Source organism: Zea mays, chromosome 9, assembly GCF_902167145.1.
Source record: "Zea mays cultivar B73 chromosome 9, Zm-B73-REFERENCE-NAM-5.0, whole genome shotgun sequence".
NCBI lineage: Eukaryota > Viridiplantae > Streptophyta > Magnoliopsida > Poales > Poaceae > Zea > Zea mays.
In genome coordinates, this window is record NC_050104.1 from 8,894,531 (window position 1) to 8,919,166 (window position 24,636).

At 45.5% G+C, this 24,636-nt stretch overlaps 5 protein-coding genes across 8 annotated transcripts; 2 read left to right on the top strand and 3 right to left on the bottom strand.

The window, feature by feature from the left end:
- Positions 1–21: 21 nt before the first annotated feature.
- Positions 22–3,079, bottom strand: LOC109942294 (protein MAIN-LIKE 1-like). Its single transcript, XM_020544187.3, has 5 exons — positions 1,319–3,079; positions 1,163–1,235; positions 920–1,086; positions 340–846; positions 22–262 (listed from the first exon to the last, which is right to left on the bottom strand). Exons 1-5 carry the CDS (start codon positions 1,528–1,530, stop codon positions 22–24), a joined length of 1,200 nt encoding a protein of 399 aa, XP_020399776.1. The 5' UTR covers positions 1,531–3,079.
- Positions 3,080–6,031: 2,952 nt separating this feature from the next.
- Positions 6,032–9,871, top strand: LOC103637878 (uncharacterized). Its single transcript, XM_020544318.3, has 3 exons — positions 6,032–6,566; positions 8,267–8,987; positions 9,086–9,871. Exons 1-3 carry the CDS (start codon positions 6,184–6,186, stop codon positions 9,668–9,670), a joined length of 1,689 nt encoding a protein of 562 aa, XP_020399907.2. The 5' UTR covers positions 6,032–6,183; the 3' UTR covers positions 9,671–9,871.
- A 165-nt stretch (positions 9,872–10,036) lies between these two features.
- Positions 10,037–11,421, bottom strand: LOC111590128 (uncharacterized). Its single transcript, XM_023301044.2, has 2 exons — positions 11,180–11,421; positions 10,037–11,102 (listed from the first exon to the last, which is right to left on the bottom strand). The coding sequence occupies exons 1-2, from the start codon at positions 11,419–11,421 to the stop codon at positions 10,037–10,039; spliced, it is 1,308 nt and encodes a 435-aa protein (XP_023156812.1).
- Positions 11,422–13,379: 1,958 nt separating this feature from the next.
- On the top strand, positions 13,380–22,591 carry LOC100282489 (uncharacterized). Of its 4 annotated transcripts, none has more exons than XM_008660381.4 (12): positions 13,380–13,573; positions 14,117–14,298; positions 14,737–14,832; positions 15,000–15,066; positions 15,158–15,338; positions 15,784–15,877; positions 16,753–16,968; positions 17,376–17,765; positions 17,857–17,933; positions 18,084–18,187; positions 18,261–18,373; positions 21,375–22,534. In XM_008660381.4, exons 1-12 carry the CDS (start codon positions 13,486–13,488, stop codon positions 22,395–22,397), a joined length of 2,631 nt encoding a protein of 876 aa, XP_008658603.1. In that variant the 5' UTR covers positions 13,380–13,485; the 3' UTR covers positions 22,398–22,534. The 4 variants fall into 4 exon arrangements, with proteins under 4 accessions (XP_008658603.1, XP_035818155.1, XP_008658604.1 ...); XM_035962262.1 differs by having other exon boundaries at positions 13,382–13,573; positions 21,296–22,591; XM_008660382.4 differs by having other exon boundaries at positions 13,399–13,573; positions 15,780–15,877.
- A 243-nt stretch (positions 22,592–22,834) lies between these two features.
- On the bottom strand, positions 22,835–24,025 carry LOC100283424 (uncharacterized). Its single transcript, NM_001156325.2, has one exon. The coding sequence runs from the start codon at positions 23,958–23,960 to the stop codon at positions 22,968–22,970; it is 993 nt and encodes a 330-aa protein (NP_001149797.2). The 5' UTR covers positions 23,961–24,025; the 3' UTR covers positions 22,835–22,967.
- Positions 24,026–24,636: the final 611 nt, after the last annotated feature.

The window sequence follows — 24,636 nt, forward strand, 5'->3', positions numbered from 1 at the left end:
CAAAAATGAAGCAATCTATGTTTAGTATAATAAAACAAATTTCATAATGATAAGATATACATGTTGAGTACTTACGCTAGAGGCTGAAAGGGTGTCAAACTCGTTAACATACTCCATGTATGCCCTCTTAGCTCTCGCAAAAGGAGCTGCCACCTGGTCCCAAATATAAGCATACGTCGGTCGAAGACGTGCATTTCCATAAATCATCCATGGCCAGGGTCTAGGCTGGAAAACACGTGGTCGACCAACTGGTATGCGAAACCTGCAAAATGAAATTTATGTTAGTAAGTAATATAGCCTTATTAAATAAAATTTTGAAGACGTCGGTCGAAGACGTACCACATCCATATCTGCAGGAGGTAGACGCAACCGCCTATAGACGAAGAGGAGGACGTACGACGGCAAGCCTCACAAAGCTGCCGGTACAAAAAAGAAAGCACAGCGGAGCCCCAACTGTAGTGTCCAGCTGTATCCCAGTCGGTGAGACACGGGATGTACATCCAGGACGCACAGTCTCCTGTGGCGTCTGGGAAGAGGACACAACCAAACATGTGCAGGATCCAAGCTCGACAATAGAACTGGACTGTAGCCTCATCAGCATCAGCAGGGCACACACCAAAAGACTGACGGAGCCATGTGATGCCTACTCCAGCAGTCCTTTCAACGCCCTCAGCAGGAAGCTCTCTACCAAGGAAGGCCTCAACTCTAGCCCTCCAACCGTCAGGGTCACATTGGCCTGTCACTGCTCTGCCACCAACATCGAGTCCAAGTATCTTCTGTGTATCCTCTAATGTGACTGTCATCTCACCAAAAGGAAGATGAAAACTATGTGTCTCAGGCCGCCACCTACATAATTAAAAAAAATTAGTGTAAACGAGCTCAATGATTAAAGATTATTTTTACAAAATCCTAACAATACCTGTCCACAAGTGCAGTAATGGCCGCCGAATCAATAGTAGGCAACCCGCGTCGTAACTGGTACGATATTACATCTAGACCTGCTCGTCTGAGGTAATTAGTGTACCTGTCGTCGAACACCATGTCTTGGAACCCATTGTGTGTCCTAGAACGAAGCGTTGCTAGGTCCTACACGGAAAAATATTATATAAGCAACACCATTTGTACAACAACAAATCTACAACACATAATTACAATTAAATACCTGGCCTTCCGACAGAAGGCGCCCCCGGTGGCTCTCGTCGTAGAACGGGTCGAGGAGGTGGAACTGTGCCATCCTACAAAATGAAATTAATGGTAGTAAGTAATATAGCCTTATTAAATAAAATTAAGGTAGTATCATTAAACTAAAAATACAAACCTCGCTAATCTGCCAACGACAAGTGCGTGAATTATGACCAAGTCTACCGCACTTGCCACACTCATACTGCTCGGGGTCGGTAAGAAATGGTGTTCTCCTTCCCCTTCTACTCCTACCACCAACCTGATCCATAACCATCTTGTGCCTCGTCCTCTTCCTGGATCCACGCTTGGTCCAACGACTGCTTGGATCAGCGACATACTTTGGGCCATCGTACGGAGGCCACTCACCCGCGTCACGATAAGGAATAAATCTTGGACTCCAAGTCAACACTAGTTTATCAATAGTAAACTCTTGAGGTATCCTCCTCTCTAAGTCAAAGTTACGAGCTCGAGCAGCTGCGATTAGATGAGAACATGGAAAATGGTATTGCCTGGGTGCGCCACAAGTACATGACAAGTCATTAAGGACAACCACATGCTTCCTCGACTCTTGTGACTCGCCGTCGGAAGTAGTACCAGCTTGAAGGAATACCTCATATGTCCCTGACTGTAAGTCAAAACAATCAACAGTGTGTGTGTTTGCCCTTTCCTTTGCCTTCTCTAGAAATGTCTTAGGCTTTGGAGCCCATCTCTCTCCCTCATTCTGCAATCCAACTGCATGGGTGTGTCTATCATTAAACCATGCCACAAGCTTGTAAAAGGTAAATGTCACTATAGCAGTGACCGGCATACCACGTATGCCCAACAATAATTTGTTGAATGACTCGGCCATGTTACTACACTGGAACTCATATCTCCATCCACCTAAGTCGTGAGCTCTCGTCCACTTCTCCAAATCCGGCATCAATCCATTCAACCAATCTCTACCTTCGGCATTTGTTGCGACTTTGAGCTTTTCTAACTTTTCTCTAAAGAACTTGTCTTCCAGCTGTCGACATGTCTCCTGGAAAAGCTCAAAGTTATCCTTGACACCATCCTTACGCAGAAGATTCTCAGCAAGGTGTCGAGTACACCACCTGTGATGCAAAGGAGGGTACCCATCGATCTGCTCACGGACCGCGTTGAGTATTCCCTGGTGCCGATCTGATATTACACCAACTTCCCGTCCTGGGCCAACCACATGTATCCGGACCAGTCGCAGGAACCACCCCCAACTGTCTTTGTTCTCTTTCTCAACCAGAGCAAATGCTAGGGGAACTAGCTTGTTGTTTGCATCAACGGATATGGCAATTAGAAGAGTGCCCTGGTACTTGCCGAGAAGAAACGTGCCGTCAATTGAAAAGACAGGACGGCAGTGCCGGAAGGCATCCACACACTGGGGAAAGCACCAGAAAGCACGGAAGAATATCTGTCTCCCATCAAGCCATGCATTTGGTTTAGGGATGTACTCATAATGCATGCCTGGATTGACCGCCTTCATTGCATTTAAAAGAACAGGTAGCTGCTCGTACCCAGACTCCCAGTCCCCATATATCATCTTCCACGCACACTGCTTAGCCCTCCAAGCTTTACCATATGTTATCTTGTACCCATCAAACACATTCTCCACGATCCTCATGATTGTCCTAACCTTCATATTTGGTTCCGACTGCAGTATTCCCATAAGTCGCTTCCCAATGAGGGTTGATGTCAATTGGCGATGTTTCATCGTTAACTCATGTTCAGCACATGTGTGTGGCCCCACTACTTTTGTTATCTTCCACTTTGCGGTGATCTTTTGTATCCTAGCACAAACCCTCCATGAACAATTATCCTTGTCGCATACAACTGTGTAACGACGTTTCTCGTACGAATGAAGTACTCTATACGGCCTCTTACGTAAGACTGCGTAATGCTGCAACCACCTCTTCAAGGCAGTTAGGTCCTTGAAGACCCTACCCTTTTCAATGATCATGCTAGGACCGGCCTCAGGAGCGTCTAGCAGCTCATCATCCCTTCCTTCTGCATTTGCCTGATGAGAAAGACTAAGATCGCTGAACTCATGCACTCTAGGATCTCGACCGTCTGGAAAAACACGTTGCAACATCTCAATGTCACTCTCTGTGAGTTCACCAACCGGGCGATCATCATCTGAATCGGCAGCCATAGCAAAGGCATATGGCTCCTCTTCATTCCTAAACTCAGGACTGTTGGAGGCAATAAAACCATCACCGAAGCAGCCACGTGCCTCGGTATGAGGATCAACCACAAGAGTAGGAGTCTCTCCTGCAACATGTACAAGATGATCAGTCCCACATCAAATGGAATGAGCAAAGTGCTCATGGTCCAAAATGAAGATGTAATGCCAATAAGACTTACTGCAATTGGTTTGTGCCAAAGGGATACACGCAGCTAAATCTGTCTGCAGACCATCTCCTGGCTGACTTAATGGGATCAAATTAGGGCCAGATTGAGCATCAGGAACAGTTGGCACGTCATCGATAGCCCGATCAAAGTCTTCAGGGGGACGGTCTACGACAACCGGACGCACCACAACCTCCATGAGTTGCAAATGGGTCTTCATAGCCGAATTAACATAATTATCCCAATCCAGTTGACAATCAATTGGGATGACTCGTCTTATGACATTTGGTGGATGACCGATATTAAGCACCCCGTCAACCGCAATGTTATCATCTTCATGGTAACCTAGCTTTTGTTTAGCCTTTGTAAACACATCTCTCAAGGAGGGTCTACCATCGAATAGTACCGGCACGTGTCGCATGTCAATGAACTTGGCATTCCCATACGGATCTTGTTCCACATTGCCTCCATGATACAAGCTCAAAAAATTGTCCATCTATTTCAAACAGCAATTAAACATTCAATATAAAATGTGGATGGTTATTACCTAACCACAAACCACTAATTACTAGCTACATAACTATAAATATAACCACAACCCACTAATATACTAACCACCTTATAAATTACTCCTATATAATAATTGAAAATTTTGACAGCACCTCCCCTACACGGGGAGGATAAAAAACATGCACATTTGACTCACTTTCATAATATTCAATAAAATTAGCATTTATCACAATAACTAACATTCATCACATTCAAAAAAGAACAATTTATAGCAAAACAATCTAACATATTTAACACAAAATGCTTAAACAATAAAAAAATATAGAATTTACCTAGACGGTCGGGGTCGGCGATGGACGACGACGACGCGGGCGAGGAGCGGGGCGGCGTGTCGATGGCCGGTGGCGAGCCGCTGCCGCCGGGAGGGGACGGTGATTGTGAGGACGGCCGGGGCACGGGCTCCGGCGGCTTGGTGTGGGCGGGGCGGGGCTGGCTCCGGCGGCGCGGGCTTGAGGCCGGCCGTGGGCGGGGCGGCGCGGGCTTGAGGCCGGCCGTGGGCGGGGCGGCGCAGCTTGAGGCCGGCCGGGGGCGGGGCGGCGATGCCGGCCGGGGGCGGGGAGGCGAGGCCGGCCGGGCGCGGTGGGATGGGCGGCGAGGCCGGCCGGGCGCGGTGGGAAGGGCGGGGCGGCGAGGCCGTAGAGGGCGGCGCCGGATGGGCGGCGCAGGCACAGGCGGCGGGGCGGAGCGGCCGGGGGCGTCGCGGCCGGCACAGGCGCGGTGGGAAAAGGCGAGAAGACGGCTGGCGGAAAGTAAACTTTTGTTTGAATATACGGGGGTCGGCGCCAAGATCTATGGCGCCGACCCCTGCAACTTTGACTGCCGTGTTGACTGGGGGTCGGCGCCATAGATCTTGGCGCCGACCCCTGCAACTTTGACTGCAGCGTTGACTGGGGGTCGGCGCCATAGATCTTGGCGCCGACCCCCTGACACGTCACGTCCTCGTGGGCATCCCCGTCAGCCAGACAGGCGTCAATATTATTGGCGCCGGCACAGAGAAGCTCGGCGCCAATGATGACGGCGCCGAGCTATGGGTCCATTTTTTGAAATGAAACTGCCAGGGGCATAAATGTGGAAAAAAAACGCGAAAAGGGTCAATTTGCAAAAAAGTTGGTCGCCGTGCGTGTTTAACGAGGGAGGTATCCAGCAAATACAATGGCACGATAAAAACTATTCTTTCTTGACAAGTATATATATATATATATATATATATATATATATATATATATATATATATATATATATATATATATATATATGAAGTTTCTAACTGTAGGAGTGTTTGTTTGGAATTATAATCTATCCAGATTATATGATCCAAACTGCCGATTAGGTAAGATTGGTTTTTACTATATTCGCGTGGCCGTCTTAGACCTTATTGGGTTACAACTGAATTTAAAGGGATTAGACAGGATTAAATCACTTTCGATTGGCTGTGATTGTGGTGTTGCAGCTGCAGCCGCAGCCTAGAATCCCAGCTCACAAGCTTCGGATGGAAGATCTCTGCACGCGCGCGGGTACAAGACGGATAGATCTTCAGAAAAAACCTTGTGTGTCACTCGGGCGTACGTGTCTCTAGCGCTCGGCGTACTTGATCTGGTGTCCGTTTGATAGCCGGCGTCTGATGGTTTATATATGTTTGTTATTTTCGCTGGCACGTGGGTTTTATTTGTCATGGGTTCTTGCTTGGACTTTGGGAATCACGCCCCGTTTGGCTCGTCGGGATGTTTTATCGGCGTATATGGTGTGATAGAAAGTCTGTCCTAAAGTTCGTCTTTTTTTTCCCCTTCAATTTGTCCTTTTGCTCCTCGGACAGGTCAATTTTTTGTCTACATATGCAACTGGACTGTACTATATTCTGTCGTTTCTCTGTGCTTGGGTCGATCGTTTTATTCTCTCTTCCCTTTCGATGTAGAGCTCCGATTTGATACTCTCAGACTGTGTTCAACGGTGTGCCCTTGGCTCCCCCTCCCCTACCACTGTAGCCGATTTAGGGGCTATAGTGCGCCCCTACTCTCTTCACCGCCTTCCTCCTCCTCCTCTCCCCTCCCGATTCCTTCTCTCTCCCGCTAAATGGATGGGCACGCTACGACGCTCGCGTGCCCTCCGGTTGCTTCCTTCCCAGAGAAGCCCGCGCGGGCGGAAAACTCCGAGGAGCGACCACCACGCGACTCCACGGACACCGCACCACCGCCGGAGATTTTTGCCGTCGATCCGCCATCCGCCGCGATTGATTTGGCTTCCTCCGGGCGGCGAGAAGCAGACGCCGTCGTCCACGCGGATCCCCTGGGCAGCTTCGCCGTGCGGCGACCCGGTCGATCCGTGCGAAGACGCCGCCGTCGGTCGTCGTCGCACGCCAGTTCGTCGTCTGCGGGACTCACGTCAAGGCGACATATTCCAATCGGCGACACATCGACGCTCACCAGATCTGCTTCTTTCGAGCTGCGACGTCGAAGGTACGGCCCATTCTCTCCTCCCAGTTTTTCATGTCGGATTCAATCCGTGACCCAAAACCATCTCCGTGTCTTTAAACCGTACCGTTTACATGTACATGTACTTGATTTAGTAGCTGGATTAATTTTTTCATGGCGATTTGGCCAGTTAGGGTTTACTGGTTGTCCCCATCGCCTATTGTTAGGCTTTAACACTGACCTGATCCGTCGTTAACTTGTAGAGCATGTGGAAGCCTAATAGTTTTTCGAGCATACGATACAACACGAAGAGTCCGGTGTGATTTTCATAGTCGTCATCATGGCGTGCTTACTGTTTGTATTACCACCTTAGTCCATCAGCTGAAATAATATGTGCTCATGTCAGTTGTATGTTCATTGCTCAGTCTTGCTGGTACACAAATCATTGTTCATATTGTAATGCCAACAACAAAGCACGAATTACCGTTTATTTGGTCATGACAACCCCTTTGTTTGATGCATATCACTTTTTTTGTATTATGCATAAGTTACTCTGTTTATGAACTCCACTTAGTTAACATAGAACCCCTTTGTTTGATACATCAGTAAACATTGCATGCAACTAACGAACCCTTCACTTATTATGCAGCTTCAAATATTTATTTCATTATTTGACGTCCACTTCAACTAACTGAGGTTCTAAATCCTTTTTCGCTTTAGTTATTTGTTTATAAAGAACTTGTTAAGTGTACTGTCCATTTATGAAGTCTGTGCTGCCATGTTGGTTGTGCATGTTCATTAAAATTAGAAGCCACGAACATGGTCACCCAGGCATGGATAATGTGATCAAATAAGTTACAGGGCATACACATTGCAACCAATAATTGTTGGTAAATTGCAACAATTGTTTATTTGTAACTGTTTCACATTTGTTTATTGCATTGGTACCAACTTTTGTTTCCTAACTCACATTAACACTTGAATGTACCCAAATAGTAACCGAAGTGCCCCTAATTTTGTGATCTATGCACCTTGTCTAGCCAAGGAGGAAGTTCTTGACGATTGAAAACAAGATGAGCAGCCATGATGTCAAACTCGTGCAAAACTTGGTCCTCAATCTTGCTTCCTCAGTGGAAAGTCGTGCAGTCAATATTAGGACCTTTTTAGAAGAGGCTTTCCGTCATTTGGGTGACGAGCATTACCTTCTGAATGCTCTACTTGCTATTCGAAAAGAGGTAGACCTGATGGAACAAGATGCAATTGAGAGCAAAGCAAGGTCTGACCCAGAGAAGGATAGGATGGAGGAAGAAATTACCCTTGCTCAGGATGCCAAGCCCGTGCCTAGACAAATAACTTTCACTCCCCCATCCTCACCAGAATTGTATGAAGCCAGTGACAATGACTCCTACGATTCCGACAGGTCCACTAGGTATAGCATTTGGAACCTGTAATAAGGGTACGTAGATCCTGGTCGTAGTAGTACTAATGCATCCAAATAAAGTAGCAACCACAGTGGTATGTGTTTGATGCTTGCAGTAACCGATGTAAGAACGGTTCCAGCTTATCTTACTTTTGTACGAACCTGTTCTGGGATGCTTTATCCTTTTGTACTGAACTTATTTCCAATGCTTCATCCTGTTGTTTGTAATGTCTGAAGCCGATTTCCAATGCTTTAAAGTCTCACGTTTACAGTTCAAGTTTGTTATGTGTTGTCCAACTTAATGTATTTATGTATTTCATTCCAGAATGGCTGACAACAACTCAAACACTCCTTATCGACCACCTGCTGCCAGCCCCAATACAGGTAACCAAATTTTCCCCCCACCCTTGTGGGATCCTACGATGTGGCAGCCCCAAGGGTTCGACCCAACACAGGCTTCAACATTTACTAATCCTTCAAATTCCCAAATGACAAATCCTACCTGGTCCCAGGGACCTAATGACCCATCTGGATATACATTTCGTACACCATGGAACCCATATTTTGGTATGACAACTCCTGGGGGTCCTCCTACACAACCATGTTTCGGTCCAGCACAATTGTATCCACACAATCCATGTCCACCGGTGCCCACCCATGTTCCCAACCAGACTGACCCTACACCATTTGAATCCGAAGCAGAACACAGCGTCCAGGAAGTTAACAGCCCTAGCAAGCCGTCAGATACACCAGGGACATTTAGGAGGACGAAGGAACAGAACTTCAAACCTGATGAAGACCTGTTGCTTTGCAAAACATGGTTAGAGATTAGTAGTGACCCAGTGATTAGCACAGGGCAGAGGAAGGAGGGTTTGTGGGCTAGAATAGAGAAAAGGTACAACGAACTTAGAGGTGAGTTTCCATTGAGACTTAATAGGGCTCTCAGCAGCAGGTGGGACAAAATAAGAGCTGAAACAGGGAAATTTGCCAGATTCTACGCAAGAGTCCTCAGGGAAAACCAAAGTGGCCTTATAGATAACGACAAGGTAAAGTTATATTCAGTTGTAAAAGTAAATGTATGTTCATGGTAGATGTCAACGTAATGTTATTTGTGCACTGACAACTGGTAATACATCTTGTGTAGACATCGAAAGCTGCAACTTTGTATGCAACATCACAGAAAAAGCCATTCCATTTCATGCACTGCTGGACTCGCCTGAAAAACGAACCCAAATGGGATGCCATGGTTCATGGCAGCCCCTGGAGAGGCAATGCGGGGACTGAGCCAGTACGTAGTATTACACCTACTGGTTCTGTTAATGAAGTACACACTGATGAAGGTGGTTCAAAAGGCAAGAGACCATTAGGACGTGACTCAACGAAAGCATCAAGGAAGAAGTCAATGTCCAGTGCATCCGAATCTACGGACTACCTGTCAAGAATCCATGACATTCAGATAGCACGATTGAAGCAAAGTGAAGAAAAAACAGAGCTGAAACAACAGAACATTGAGTTCATGAAGGAAGTTGAACTGAAGAAGTTGGAGGTTCAGTCCAAGGAAATAGAAGTGCAGCAAAAAAAACTGATGATGGAAGATAGGAAGCAAAAGGCTGAAGAGCTCAACAAACTGTTTGCCATGGATATGGATGCTTTACCAGAAGAGATGAGAGTTGTATACACGGCGATGAAACAAGGTTTAATCGAATATTTCATCAACAATCCTGTGTGACGAGTAATACTGTATTTGATAAGGTGTTTGTCACCTTTGTATCGGCGAACCGTAGTCCTCTGTGTTTGGACATGTCTATTTTAGAGTGGTTGAACAATTCGTTATTTGTTTGAGTTAATCAGCTTGGTTTTCGAACATTGTTTCAGTTGACATTATTGATATTGATAATAAGGATTTTGATACATTACTTGAGGTTACGAAACATATTCAAACTTATTTGTACCACAGCCATTACACTAACAAGGAACATGACTTCTGAACTACGGACATACAAAGCACATACGACTACTAACCCTGGGATACATCATGTAGTTCATAATTAAAAGAAAACAACATTGGTGTAGCACTTAATTCGGAAACAAAGCATCAACCCATGGCGCCTCGACGAGCCCAGAGGTGTTCTATGAGGTTGTGCTGTAAAGACAAGTATGTTGCCTGACAAGTGATGTCCTGGTCCGGATCGTTGGGTAACTCCGAGCGGATATGATTGTTGAGCCACTCGTTGCGGCCCTCACCAGTATCGTTGCACGGTTCAGGCGGCCCTGAAGGCCCAATGAAGTCGACATTAGCTGCACCATCTCCTTCGTCCTCGACAATCATGTTGTGCATAATAATGCAAGTAGTCATCATCTCTGCGAGGTGATTACGATCCCAACCGTAAGCAGGTCCACGTAGAACAGCCCACCTTGCCTGCAAAACTCCAAAAGCTCGCTCAATGTCTTTTCGACAACTCTCTTGCTTGGTTGTAAAGTGAACCTTTTTCTCCTCAAATGCGTGGCAAATAGCTTTTACAAATGTAGGCCAATTTGGATATATGCCATCTGCTAAGTAGTATCCGAAATTGTAAGTAGTACCATTAATAGTGAAGTTCACTGGTGGCATCGTCCCATTACGTAACGGATCAAACACAGGTGACCGATGAAGCACGTTGAGATCATTGTTGGTACCAGGCATTCCAAAGAAGGCATGCCAAATCCACAAATCGTACCCAGCGACTGCCTCTAGTATCATTGTTGGCCTAGAATTGCGCCCACAAAATTGTCCGCGCCATGCAGTAGGACAGTTGCGCCATTCCCAATGCATACAATCGATAGAGCCTAGCATACCAGGAAACCCCCTCTCGGCGTTTACACGTAGTATGCGAGCAATGTCGTCGTGGTTAGGGATACGAAGGTATCGTTGGCTAAACGAAGATATGATTGCGCGACAAAAACGGATAAGGCAGTCCCTAGCCGTAGTTTGTCCAATCTGTATGTACTCATCTACCGCATCGGTGGGTAACCCGTACGCAAGAATACGCAATGCTGCACAAACTTTTTGCAATGGACCAAGCCCTGCTAAACCTGTTGCATCACAACGAATAGTGAAGTATTCGTCTTCTCGCTGAATGGCACGAAGGATACGTAGGAACAAAGGACGATGCATCCGAAACCTATAAACGAAAATAAACCAAAAAATGAACAAAACAAACCTACAAATGAAAGTAAAATCATAACTTAGGAAATGTACCTTCGACGAAAAACATGTGATGGATACACAGGATTAGGTCCGAAGTAGTGATGTTTGATGAGATTTTCTCCAGCAGCGTGGTCCCTATGGATGACTCGACGAGGCAATGAGGAGCGCCTACGGCGCGTGGTCGTGGCTCCTTGTACAAGGTGCTCAACATGTTGGGCAAGCAACAAGGTTTCAATCTCATCGTCGGAATCGTCGGATGACGAGGACAACACAAGGCTTTTCAATGACTCCATGACGACCTAAACTACGAGTGCGTAGTACGGTCTTCTTATGAAATGGCGGATGATATAGAAGAGGTGAGTGTGTAGATGAGTGGAGCAGGTACCCAGGGTACGTTATTTATAGGTGACTTAGGTGTGTGAAGGAAGCCAGACGGTCGTGGCTTCCGGTAGAAGCCAGTCGTGTCGTGCAAGCCACTCGTGTCGTGTACTAGAAGAATAAGAATTTTGTATTTATAAATATACATCAAATTGTACCGTATTTATACTAACGTATTAATTGTAATTATGAAGTTTGCTAATTACATGTGGACCAAAATTCCCCCGTGTACTATGCAAATAATAAATAAAAATAATTTTAATATTTCATGGTAGTTGAGTTAGTTGATGAGGAAAGTATATAATATTGGTGTGGTGGGGTATAGAGGATTGTTATAGGGGGAACCGCTGTAGAGCGTGGAGATATAGGGGGAGAGAGATTGCTGACGTGGCACGTGAGTGGGATATAGGGGGAGAAATTTAGGGGAACCGCTGAAGACAGTCTCAAGTGTTTCTAGCTTCAGAGCTTGCAGGGTCGTCACGGCTAGGATTGTTGATTCTGTTCTTATTCTTTTCCCCCCTACTGGATCTGGTTTACCTCTTTTGACCATATTTATTTGGGGATAAGTGAAATGGATCAATTGAAAACCCATGAACAATCTAGATACTATCTGAGTATTTGGCTGTAGAGAGTATCTGAGTATCATGGAGATTACTTGTGCAGGAAGATAAAAGAGTTTATAAGGTTTCAGATGTACAAACTGACGATTCCTAATATCGTAACGACTCAGCCAATTCTATATTCACGTTGATTTTAGACGGTTTTAACTAAAATCATTTTTATAGAAGCGAATTGAAAAGCTAATCGTTTGAAAGTCTGCAGCAACATCCGGTGGCTAGAAGTTGGAAAAAAAGCTAAAACAAACATGACCTTGGTCTTCCGAAACACCAGAGAAATATTCTACCAGATTGGTGTACATAGCCTTAATGTCCAGGAGAAAATCTAACAGGAGAATGGCAAACTTTGGAAGAACAAAGCTCCTATCAAGTTATGGGTGTTCACATCACCAGGAGAAGGAGACAGTTAAACTGCTCATGTAGCAGAGAGAAAAAAAACTTGAAACAAAAGAACATCTTCATAATTTCCACCAACCAGATGACGGTGTCCAACAATATCACTTCCCAGCTCACGAAAAGCATCAATCAAAGACATCTTAGTCTTCCGCCTCACCGTCATTCTCCTCATTATCTTGATCAGCAACATATGCATCCAGCTTGACGCTCGCCGGTCTGACCAGCAATTTGGCTCCCTCTTGAATTAAATCCTGCAGGTCCTTTTTACTCAACCCTGCGCAAGAGATCATCAGAGCATACGCGTGACAAATTACTTCTTTTGACAAATGATGTGTTACTTGATCCTTGAACTCTCAAAATCATGAAAACAGATACTGAAACTTGGTCGATCCATCTAAATTCAGATTTAAGCATCCAATTCGGTGGTATTGAGATGATCTAAACCCGATTTTGGATGGCCGATCGACTAAATTCTAGTATCCGTTTTCTTGGTTTTAAAAGTTTAGGGCTAGTTTGAGAACTCTAATTTCCTAAAAAATTCCTATTTTTCTAAAGAAAAATGAACTAAAATGTGGTTACCAAACTAGCCCTTAAAGAAGATACTAAGTTCGAGGACAGCACTCTTTCTTTTTCGCTTGCGTTTTAGTGTCCATGATGTTTCTAAACTCGTGTAACACACCTTGTTTCCTATAAAAACAGTTTTTTTCTGTAAAAAATGTTTTTTTAGGAATTTATCGCTGCAGTGTTTTTTTGAGGAACTTCATGGGCCACGCCGACGACTTCGGCTCCTCTCGCTTATGATATTTCAACACATCAAGCCCACGTAAAGCCCTTTTCTCGGCTGTTGCCCCTCCTTGCTCGCTGGCTGTCTTCCCCCTGCTGCGGCTCCTCAGTCCTCTCGCTTCTGTTCCCCTATCGTCGGCCTCCACAAGCGCCACGTCTCGCGCCCTCGTCCGCTCCCCGCCGATGAGCTGCCGCGCGGCGCCGTGGAGTCGCCCGTCGCACATTGCTGGTCCGCGTGTGCCCACCCCGGCGCGGCCGCGCTTCGCACTTGGTGAGGTCCACGAGCTCCCTCTCGCCTCCAGATTTCGTGGTTATCTGACTTAGCTGTTCGCTTACTGCCTACCTTGTGGGTTGTTTCCCCGATGTTGGGCTTGGGCTTTACGTCCGATGGTTAGCATGTGCTGGTCAATGCGCGTACCGGGTCACGATTTAGCTTAGCTAGGACAATAGTTTGAATATTGACTCATGTTTTACTTATCTTGCCAACGATAAATATTTTCGTTTTTTTTTTTTTGCTCTGATGTTATTTCTTGCACTATTTGTTCTGATAGCGTAAGAATGTCTTAAAGTCTGATCTCAAGTAAGATGGAAAAGTTAGGTTGTTGAAGCATTTGAAGTAGATGGGCTCGCTTGATAGTTTTTGGATTCTACTGTTACTCAAACCTATGTGTTTCGCATTCATAGGACAGAGAAGCTCCTGGCACTATTTAATTGCATTTCACAGTACTTTTGTATTCAATTTGACAATTGCTACGAATTCATCTAGGTAAATATTGTTTGGCTCCTTAACCGGTTATGCTTTGGTTCCTGACAGGAAGTAGGAATCTGTGGAAGAACTCATGGACAATTGGTGCTGGTGTTTCAAATATGTTTGCGCTGCCATCAACACTGTTTAGGTGCATGGCTTCAAGTGGCTCTGGTGATGGTGATTTTGCTCGGTCTACATTGACTGACGAAGCAGCACCATTTCCATTATACTCTTGGCCAGATAAGCAGGTCGACTGATTTGGGCTATCAAGTATCAACGACTTAAGATTGCCTGCGGTTCCCTGATATTTTTTTCCACCTATTCACGAGTTGGTTCACCTTAGACTCACCTACTCTAATGACTAGTGGCTAATAAATTAATAATTTGTGGGAAATGTTAACATGTTACAATTGCAAGAGACTAGACTTAGGTATACATCATCCTGACATAAATTTTAGTATAAATGCATTCCAACTCATGAGATACAACTTTTGATAAACGCTACTAATAATACATATTTTGTGTGCTTCTTTACGAACTGGGGAATATTTTTCTCTCATCTATGTGAGCCTTGCTTAGGATAGTTGTTTGTTATGATTAGGTCAGCTGGATTTTTAATGTAGTTATTCTAACTATAAGATTAATAATGCTGTTACTGAATGTGCTTTTTTAATCCTTATTTTCAGAGACCACGAGTGTGCATTTTAGGTGGTGGGTTTGGTGGCCTGTACACCGCTTTAAGACTTGAATCTCTTGTGTGGCCCAATGATAAGAGGCCTCAGGTAAATTGATGATGCTCTTATGCTAGAATGTTCTTCCAAATTCCCTATGTATCCTTTTATCTTGATCTGCAGGAAATTACACTCCTTATAAACCACATAAATTTTCTTCATGGGAATTTATGTGATCATACTGTAATAGTTTACTAATAAAGTAATACAAATTGCAGGTTCTTCTGGTTGATCAATCTGATAAATTTGTATTTAAACCCATGTTGTACGAGCTATTGTCAGGAGGTACTTCTGTTTCAATTGTATAAATGATTTTAATTATTCCTTTTCACATGTTTTCATATTTCAATCTGTTGCTATTTGATCTGGTTGCCAGAAGTGGATATCTGGGAGATAGCTCCATCTTTTACAGAGTTGCTGAAAAACACTAGTGTTCAATTTGTGAGAGACAGTGTAAAGCTTCTGCGCCCTTCTGATCACTTAAGAAGAAAACCTGGAGAACCATGCACTGGTGGAGTTGTTCATCTGGAAAGTGGCACTGTCATTGAATATGATTGGTAAGAATAATCCTACATGATTGCAATGGCTTTCAAGTCCAAGGATTCCAGGAGAAATTCTGAAGTAGTATGCTATAATTCATTTTTTTCATATAAGATATGTTTAAGGATATTTGTTTTTGAAACATAAGAGCAAGTTGTTATTTGCTGCTACAAAGTTTTTAGATTATGTAACATTAAAACTACCAATGTCTGTCTCACTAATTTTTAATGTGAACTTAGGATTGCCTGAACTGTGTCCATTGATTCGGACCACTTCTGAATCATGATATGAATGGATAGTTTTTCATTCAACAAGTAGATTATCAATAATTGATAGCAGGGAATCATAGAACACAATAGTAACATCTATAACTACTTTATTTATGTAGATGGCTAGATTAGTTTTTTTGCTGTCTGTTACAATAAGCTTGTTGTTGACATTTATTTTGGAATGGGCAGCCAGGCTCGTTCTAGCTTTAGGGGCTGAAGCTAAAATTGATGTTGTTCCCGGTTCTGCTGAATATGCGCTTCCTTTCACGACATTAGAGGATGCCTTGGTAAGCACAAACCACCTCATGAAAGTGTATACATACTCAATGGAACTACTAATATTAGCCTGTAAAATATACTATTGCAACAAGTGAATCATAACAAGGGTTGTAAACGAGCAACAGTTGGGCTAGCAAACCGAGCTAGGGGGTCAGGACACAGGTTCATAATGTTCCTTTTGTGTTAGGTTTTGTTTACATGCCACTCCATGCCCAATGAGGTTGACGCTACAAATTTTCAATCAGAGTCTACTACTGTTATATCTGCAATGTGTCTTTTAGTGAAACCAATTATTTTTCAAAAAATATAATCAATATTAACATTGGTGGCCACTATTTGATACTCCCTCTACCCCAAATTAAAATTCGTTTTAGGGATTTAATAAATTCATTCAACACTTGATGTATATGTTTTATATATGTGTCTAGATTCGTCATCATTCGTTTGAATATAAACATAAAAACTAAGAGCTAAAACGAATACTATTTTGGGACAGAGGGAGTATATGTCATGAATTTGTTGACATGACTGAATTATCTGTTTCAGGCCAGGGATTACGGATCCTTTTGTGCAGCATAATTCATTGATAGCTTAATTGGTCAACTGTGGGTCCTTGAGACAACAGTCATCAATATTTTTCCTGATGCATTTGTTTTGACAACCTGTGTAACAAGTGAATCAGATTTTTTTTTTGAAATAACTCAATACCTTTTTAAAAAATAGGATAAATTATTTCTATATATCAAGCATTTGTTATTCTGGCTTCTATTTGCTATTTCTAGTATTATAGATCCCTGTTGTATATAAATAGCTCAAATGCTCATCTATGAGTCCATGACTATTGAATTCTCCTGTCGTTTATTTCTTAACTATTATTTTGCAGAGGGTTGAAAGCAAGTTGAAAATGCTAGAGAGGAAAAGGTTTGGTAAGAGTTCCCCTACTATTGAGGTGGCAATTGTGGGATTGGGCTATTCCGGTGTTGAATTAGCTGCGACTATATCTGAGAGATTAAAAAACACTGGGACTGTAAAGGCAATAAATGTTCAAACAACCGTATGTCCCACTGCTCCACAAGGAAATCGTGACGCTGCTCTGAAGGTAAGAAGCTAAAAGGTTCTATTCATATATAATGAACTATTCTGGTCAGCTTTATATTAAAATTGTAATTGATTGCATATTCCATTTGGATGCTCTGGGGTCATCTCATGTCTGAATTCTGATCCAATTGAAGGGTTGTAGCTTTAGTGCAATGTTGCTATATTTATCATGCAAACCCCTTTACCTTTTGTAACATGTCACCAAACAATTCATTTCCATTGGGTTGTTCAAGGATCATGTATTCCCATGCAATACAACATGGAGAAGTCACGCTATTCCTTTACTATTTTACGTAGCAGTGTTGGCCCACGATTATATTGTTTTAATATCTGTACTTCAGTTGAGGAAATTATATTTTCTGAGCGATCAGGTAATCACTTATTTTGGTTCCACTACTTTCCTATCAGGTTCTTGAGTCTCGGAATATTCAGCTTTTCTTGGGATATTTTGTGAGCTGCATCAAAGAGGCTCCTACATCTGATGAGTCAAGTAGCACAGTTACATACTCTGAAGTTGACGGTGATCATAGGAAACTAATTTTGGACCTTCAACCTGCTGAAAGAGGCCTCAAAGGGCAGACCCTCGATGCCGATTTGGTGCTGTGGACAGTGGGTTCAACATCTCAGATTCCACGGTTACAGCCTCCTGATGCTCCCTATGTTATTCCTCTGAATGGTCGAGGACAGGTGGAGACAGAGGAAACCCTTCAAGTAAAAGGCCATCCCCGGACATTTGCGATTGGCGATTCAGCAGCTCTAAGGGATCCATCAGGCAAACTCCTCCCGGCCACTGCACAGGTAAGAGAGTCGTTGGGTTTTTTTTTCTCTTCAGGCTGATGCCGCAAGCCTGCACTGCTAGTCATGTCACTAAGAAACTCCGATCTCCTAGGTTGCCTTCCAACAAGCAGATTTTGCTGGATGGAATCTCTGGGCGGCAATAAATGACCGGCCTCTCCTGCCGTTCAGGTTCAGATCTGGCTGCACATTTGTCCGTGTTCATTTATCCAAAGCATTGCTAATTCGTTCAGTTTCATGCCAGCAGTAGCTCATATCTTAGCAGGAACTAGGAAGGGCTGAACTCCATAGGAGACCTCAAATATATCGAATGTTTTGCAGGTTCCAGAACCTCGGCGAGATGATGACGCTCGGTAGAAATGATGCCGCGGTAACAGCAAGTTTCATTGAAGGGCTGACCTTGGAAGGACCTCTCGGACATGCCGGTACGAACACTTGGTGCACGCTCCTCGACTTCCGCGCGCGTATTTGTAGCTGAAATTGAACTTGGCTCTGCAGCTCGGAAGCTCGTGTACTGCCTCAGAATGCCCACGGATGAGCACCGGGTGAAGGTTGGGATCAGCTGGTTCACAAAGGCTGCGATCGATTCGCTTGCCTCCGTGCAAAACGCGGTAAGTAACACGCTCACAGGCTCATCATGACTGTACGGGTTCTTAGGTGTATATTGCCTGCCTGAACGGAATGAAATGGAGGACAAATCGATGTCCATCTTATGTACGTAATCGAGGTTCTTCTCGACTAGTGTGTACCATACTTTTTAATCATGCTGCTATGTTCCTACGGTACAAGAGCAGTGATGATTTATGTAAAAACACGTGTGGCTATGCTGATGACTGGCGTGAAGGGCTTCTAGTTGGGTTGGTTACGTGTTTTAAGTCCGGGTTCAGTCCGGGTTCGGCTTTCCGTGGGATCAAATTCTATGTCGTGGTAAAAAAATCTCTCATTTATTCTATGCCAAAGCACAAGTTTAAAGTCCGATCGTGGTCCTGGGTTACGGTGTGCTATGGTGTCGTTGTGTATGAATGAAACAATGATTTAGGGGTTTTCTTGGTTTATGTGAAAAAATCTTCTTAGTTCTCAATACAATGTCTAGGAATTATCTTTCTTTCAGGTCGAGTTTTTTATGCTGATGACTGGGTTGTATTAAGTAGTGTTTGTTTGGAGGGACTAGGAAGGATGGGACAGACCTAGCTCTAGTGGTGATTTGTTCAATTCAAGCCAGAGTCAAGAACGTCCCACTAGAAAATTGGTGGTTCATCCGGTCCAAGAACCAAGGATGGAATGGAACCATCCCACACCGACCTTCAGCGTGTTTGGTTTATGGACTAGAACCAAAGCTAGGTCTGTTCGGCATGGGTCGGCTCTGCGTGCATGTAGAGTCAGGTCGTCCGTCACTTCACCGATTCCTGGGAGTTGACGCATGGCATGGAATGACACCGCAAACAAAACACCATTCTGGCATTCTCAGCCGCGGTCTTTTAGGTTCGGATGGTTCTGGACCTAACGATACGGCAAACCAAGCACGCTGCACGCCACTTCCTAACCAAACACTATATTACAGTTGCAGTTCCAGTACATGCATGTTCGCTTGGCGAGCACAATTAGCGGGCGGCGCTAAGAGGATCTTCAAGAGACTAGCCAAATAACTCGTTAAGCTAAATTTTAGCTATTTAACAGTAAAATATCTCTTCAACAGACTAGTTATCTAACTCGTCAAGTCCTCTAGTCATTCCGACTAGCAAAGCTAACTAGTATATTGAAATAAGATGCTACATATAAATTATAATATCTGTGAAGAGTTAAATAGAGATTTATGAAGAATTAAATAGAGTCAAATAGAAAGTAAAAAATAAGAGTCCCTTGGAGATAGATGCTCTGACAATTTATTTATTTTATCTTCATTTTGTCGAAATTCATGTGGATTTTTTTTGTTTAGCATGAAGCATCGGTGTCGGTAGCATTGTGGAATTTATAGGAAATAAACCATGTTTAGGGTTGGTTTGGGAACTTGGGATTTTTATTTTTCCAAAAAAATAAAATAATTTTCTGTGGGAAAATAAAAATCACTTAGGAAAATAGAGTTTTCAAACTAGCTCTTATCTAATGGAAGAACCACTTTTGGTTGCTATGTACTAATGAAATCTGCGCTAGGTAGAATTTTGTTTGGTTGCCCATATGGAAAAGATTCTGGACCACATGGGACACTATCACTTTTAACAGACAACCAAACATGCACATGGTGCGTCCAAAAAGCTTGGTTAGGTGCTAGGACTATGTCCTACCATATTTTATATATCTCTTTATTACATAATCTTTTATTTTTTTTCTCTTCAACAACATCTTCTATATCCCATCTCTCTATGTTAAATACATATATTAGAATATTAGTGTTTTGCTCTGATTTTTGCGTGTCGATGGAGAAGAGAAAACCTCTCTATATTAAAGAATTATATTAAAAAAATAAAGAAGTGTTCTCTATATTTAATATAGGGTAGGAAACACCGCTGTTGGAGTCTGTCTAAGGCCCTAAGAACTGTTTACTTTGGATTATAATTTGTCAATCTAGCGTAAATAATCTAGCTAGTAAACAAACAACCAGATTATATAACCTATACTTCAGATTATCTCATAATGTCTTCAAGATTATCTTATTTGAGATTATTTTTGACAAAATATCCACTATTCATAATTATGTTAAAATTACACGGGCTACCATTCTTCTTTCCTCCCAAATCACACGTAACAAGGGCATTGTTGCATTTGTGCCTTAGAGATAAGTAATTTGCATTATAATCTAGACAGCCAAACAATTATGTGTAGATTATAATCTCGATAAATTATAATCTAGATTATATAATCTATAAGCTGAAATAAATAGGTTCTAAGGCTGTCTCCAATAAAATTCTTATCTCATTCTCTATTTTATACTTTATTTCAAACTCCAATTTAAAGTGTCATCTATTATATAAATCCTCAATTTACGTATGATTGGGTGCGGACAGTCTAAACCACCCAACGTCCCAACCAACCGGACTTGTAATGTGATATTTTTTAATGGAAAAGATTCTGAACCACATGGGAAGCTATCACTTTTTTTTAATAAAAAAGGTTCTGAACCACCTGGGATTGGGAACGAAAAATCGCATTGAAACTTGAGTGCCGTTTTTTATTGGCTATGTTTGGTTTCTTTAGTCTAGAGACTAAAGTTTAGTTAGATGACTAAAGTTTAGTCCCTAACATGTTTAGTTTTAAGAGCTAAAAATAGTAAAAATATACTAAATGATGACTCATAAGAAGACTAAAATGACCTTTAACATTCTCCTGCTATTAGTACAATTGAACTAAATGAGGGGTAAATGTGGAATTAATATGTTTAGTCCCTTTTAGCACATATGTGAAGGACTAAAGACTAAATCATTTTAGTCCATATTTTGGCGAAAAAAAAACTAAATAAGACTAAAAACTAGAGACTAATTTTTAATCCCTACAACCAAATACCCCCTAAGTCAACTCTCACCAACCCTCACCTGCAGGCTGCAGCAGCGATTTTCATATATCTTCATGAAGCCCCTCCGGCTGAAATTCGATCGCCTCGCTGTGTTGCACTGCTAGGTAGCCAGCTCGTTTCCTCCCCCAACCCAAATGGGCGACTCCACCGCCACCAACCCCTCCTCGCCGACCGCAGCCATGGATCCCGACTCCGAGGTCGTCTTCGACTTCCCGCCCTACCTCTGCCAGTACAAGAGCGGCCGCATCCACCGCCCCGGCGGCGCCCCCACCGTCCCAGCTGGCACGGACCCAGCCACCGGCGTCGTGTCCAAGGACATCCGCGCCGGCCCCGCCTCCGCGCGAGTCTACCTCCCTCCCGGCGCAGCCGGCAAGATCCCGGTGGTCGTCTACTTCCACGGCGGCGGGTTCGTGGTCGGCTCGCCGGCGCGGCCGGGCACGCACAACTACCTCAACGACCTGGTCGCCCGCTCGGGCGCCATCGGCGTGTCCGTCTACTACCGCCTCGCGCCGGAGCACAAGCTGCCCGCGGCGTACGACGACGCGTGGGCGGCGCTACGGTGGGCGGCGACGCTCGGCGGCGGCGAGGACCCGTGGCTGCTGGAGCACGCCGACCTGTCCCGCGTGTTCCTGGCGGGCTGCAGCGCCGGCGCCAACATCGCGCACAACACGGCCGTGCGGGCCTCCGCCGCCGGCGCGCTCCCCGACGGCGTGACCATCCGCGGGCTCGCCGTGGTGCACCCCTACTTCACGGGCAGCGAGGCCGTGGGCGGCGAGATAGCCTTCGGCCCCGAGATCCGGCCGTTCATGGACCGCACCTGGCGGTTCGTGGTCTCCGACACGGTGGGGCTGGACGACCCGCGCGTGAACCCGTTCGTGGACGACGCGGCGCGCAGGGCCTCCGCGGGGATCCCGTGCCAGCGCGTGCTGGTGTGCGTGGCCGAGAACGACTTCCTGCTCAAGGAGCGCGCGCTGTGGTACCACCGGGAGATCAAGGCCAGCGGGTACGCTGGCGAGGTCGAGCTGTTCGAGTCTAAGGGCGTCGGCCACGCGTTCCATTTCGACATGCTGGACTCGGAGCAGGGCGTCCAGCTCCAGGAGCGGATCGTGGCTTTCATCAACAAATGAGCACCACCGAGATGATGAATAAGAGTTTTTTATGCTATTTTAAATATATCATTTGGATACTTCAATTGTAATAGTACACCGAAAGTTGTTCGATTCCCGATCCCGAAATAATATATTCGTTCTGTACTTCTGTCGGATGCTCGAACTGTAAATGTAGGGCGTTTGATTCGGAGCATTCGGTCTTTTGGTTTAAACTTAATCTGGCATCCTACTTTTAGTTTTTGGCTAGTTTTTTGTATTACCTGAACACGTTATTAGTTTATTTTCTCAAAACTAGCCGAACAAATAGCCTGGTTATTTCTGTCGCTGTAAGAAGCTAGCAAAAATCTAAAACAAACAAGTAAAACAGGTTACAAATTTGCAATTCGGGAGACGGTATGGGTTCGTTTTCATTTCTTTTAAATTTAGACACATGACAAGTGCGGTGAGATAGATTTCGAAACTTCAATCAATTGATCTTAAGCAAACAAATAAGACCCTCATGGCCTCATGCTCAAACGCCTCCACATCTGGAAACGGTGAAATTATTCCATCTCAATCGCGTAGCAAGGCGCGCGCTCCGTCGCTCGCTCACTTGCGCAGGAAGCCGAGGACGCGCTCCTCCATCTCCCGCGCCCTGTCGCAGCGCGGGTTCATGCAGTAGAAGACGTGGCCCTCGCCCATGGACTCGAGCAGCTCCACCTCGCCAGGGTAGCCGCTGGCCTTGAGGCTCTCGTAGTACCAGACGCCCCTGTCCCTGAGGTCGTCCTTCTCGGCGACGCAGACGAGCACGCGCTCGGCGGCGACGCGCGCCGCGCTCCCGCCGGCGGCCTCCGAGAACGGGTTGGAGAGAGGGTCGTCGAGCCCGGGGGTGCCAGGGCACAGGAACCGCCAGAACGCGTCGGCCCGCGCCTTGCGCGCCTTCCCCGTCGTCCCCTCGTCGCCGATGTCCGCCGCGCCGCTGAAGTAGGGGTGCACTATCAGCAGCCCCCTGATCCGCATCCCGAGGCCGCCGCTCTTGTGCTGCTCACCGGCACGGACTGCTACGAAGTGAGCGATGGTGGCCCCCGCGCTGGCCCCGGCCAGGAACACGCGGGAGAAGTCGCCGTGCTCGGTTAGCCACGGCTCGGCGGCCGGTCCTCCTCCCGCGGCGGCGGAGGCGGAGGCGTGGGTGGCCACCCACTTGAGTCCCTCCCATGAGTCCTCGTAGGCGGCCGGGAGCGGGTGCTCCGGCGCGAGGCGGTACTCGAGCGCGACCGCGAGGACGCCGGCCTTGGCGACGAGCGCGTTGAGGTAGCCGTGCGTCATCGGGTCGGCCGCCGAGCCGATCACGTAGGCGCCGCCATGGTAGTAGACGACGACGGGGAGCTTCTTCCCGTGGCTGCCGGCGGGGAGGAAGAGGCGCGCCCAGAGGCCGGTGGCCGGGTCGACGACGACGTCCTTGGACACGACGCCCGTGGCCGGGTCGGTGCCGGCCGGGAGCGGGGCCAGGTTGAAGAACCGCTCGACGCGGCCGCTTTTGTACTGGCGGACGAGGGGTGGGAACTCCGCCTGCACTTCGGTGTCCGGGTCCGCCGCCGCCATGCCGTCGTGCCCGTCGACGTTCTTGGCGTTGGGGGCGTGGGTAGCTCGGACACGGCCACACGGGTGCTACTATGTAGTAGTGCGGAAGGAATCCCCGAACGGCGGACCAAACGGTTGGTGTAGTGGCGCACACGCGCAGTGAGCTGTGGGGACGGGCAGGAGCGGCAATGTTCTCGTTCTCGGGTTGGTGTGGAGTAGAGTCCTGCCCTGACGAATGAGTGAATGACAACGATTAGGTGAGTGGTGACCGACCGCTGAGACTCTATCGGACCCATCTGTCAGCGGTCGTGGACAGAAATGTACCATCTCATCGCTTGGTGGGTGGCCGGCCAAGCTTCTAGAAGACGATGAGCAGGTGGAGTCAGTCCAGTGCACCGTGACGCGTGCCTGACGTCGCAGTCGCCATGCGCCCATGCGGCGTGGCTTCAGTGTACGAGCCACTGCGACTTTTGAGCTTCAGTGTACGAGCCCCTGCGACTTTTGAGTACTCCCGTATTCAACTTAATCTATAAATTAGACAAGATTTAATCCTCTTATATTTAAATTTGTATAGAAAAAAATTAATTCACTTCAATCCTCATCAATCCACCTAATTAAATAAAAAAATACAAACATGCAAAAGTGTGGAGAGGATCTGTTGGGGACTTGTTCTCAAATACTATGAATTAAGAACAAT

Bases quoted from the DNA above. Each gene is read 5' to 3' on its own strand.
- LOC109942294 (XM_020544187.3), bottom strand. From the start codon at position 1,530: ATGGCCCAAAGTATGTCGCTGATCCAAGCAGTCGTTGGACCAAGCGTG. The intron at 1,236-1,318 runs GTTTGTATTTTT...TTCATTTTGTAG, and splicing joins GTCGTTGGCAGATTAGCGAG to GATGGCACAGTTCCACCTCC. The intron at 1,087-1,162 runs GTATTTAATTGT...TTTTCCGTGTAG, and splicing joins GCCTTCTGTCGGAAGGCCAG to GACCTAGCAACGCTTCGTTC.
- LOC103637878 (XM_020544318.3), top strand. From the start codon at position 6,184: ATGGATGGGCACGCTACGACGCTCGCGTGCCCTCCGGTTGCTTCCTTC. The intron at 6,567-8,266 runs GTACGGCCCATT...ATTTCATTCCAG, and splicing joins TTCGAGCTGCGACGTCGAAG to AATGGCTGACAACAACTCAA. The intron at 8,988-9,085 runs GTAAAGTTATAT...CATCTTGTGTAG, and splicing joins GCCTTATAGATAACGACAAG to ACATCGAAAGCTGCAACTTT.
- LOC111590128 (XM_023301044.2), bottom strand. From the start codon at position 11,421: ATGGAGTCATTGAAAAGCCTTGTGTTGTCCTCGTCATCCGACGATTCC. The intron at 11,103-11,179 runs GTACATTTCCTA...TTTCGTTTATAG, and splicing joins TCACATGTTTTTCGTCGAAG to GTTTCGGATGCATCGTCCTT.
- LOC100282489 (XM_008660381.4), top strand. From the start codon at position 13,486: ATGAGCTGCCGCGCGGCGCCGTGGAGTCGCCCGTCGCACATTGCTGGT. The intron at 17,766-17,856 runs GTAAGAGAGTCG...CCGATCTCCTAG, and splicing joins TCCTCCCGGCCACTGCACAG to GTTGCCTTCCAACAAGCAGA. The intron at 17,934-18,083 runs GTTCAGATCTGG...AATGTTTTGCAG, and splicing joins CGGCCTCTCCTGCCGTTCAG to GTTCCAGAACCTCGGCGAGA.
- LOC100283424 (NM_001156325.2), bottom strand. From the start codon at position 23,960: ATGGCGGCGGCGGACCCGGACACCGAAGTGCAGGCGGAGTTCCCACCC.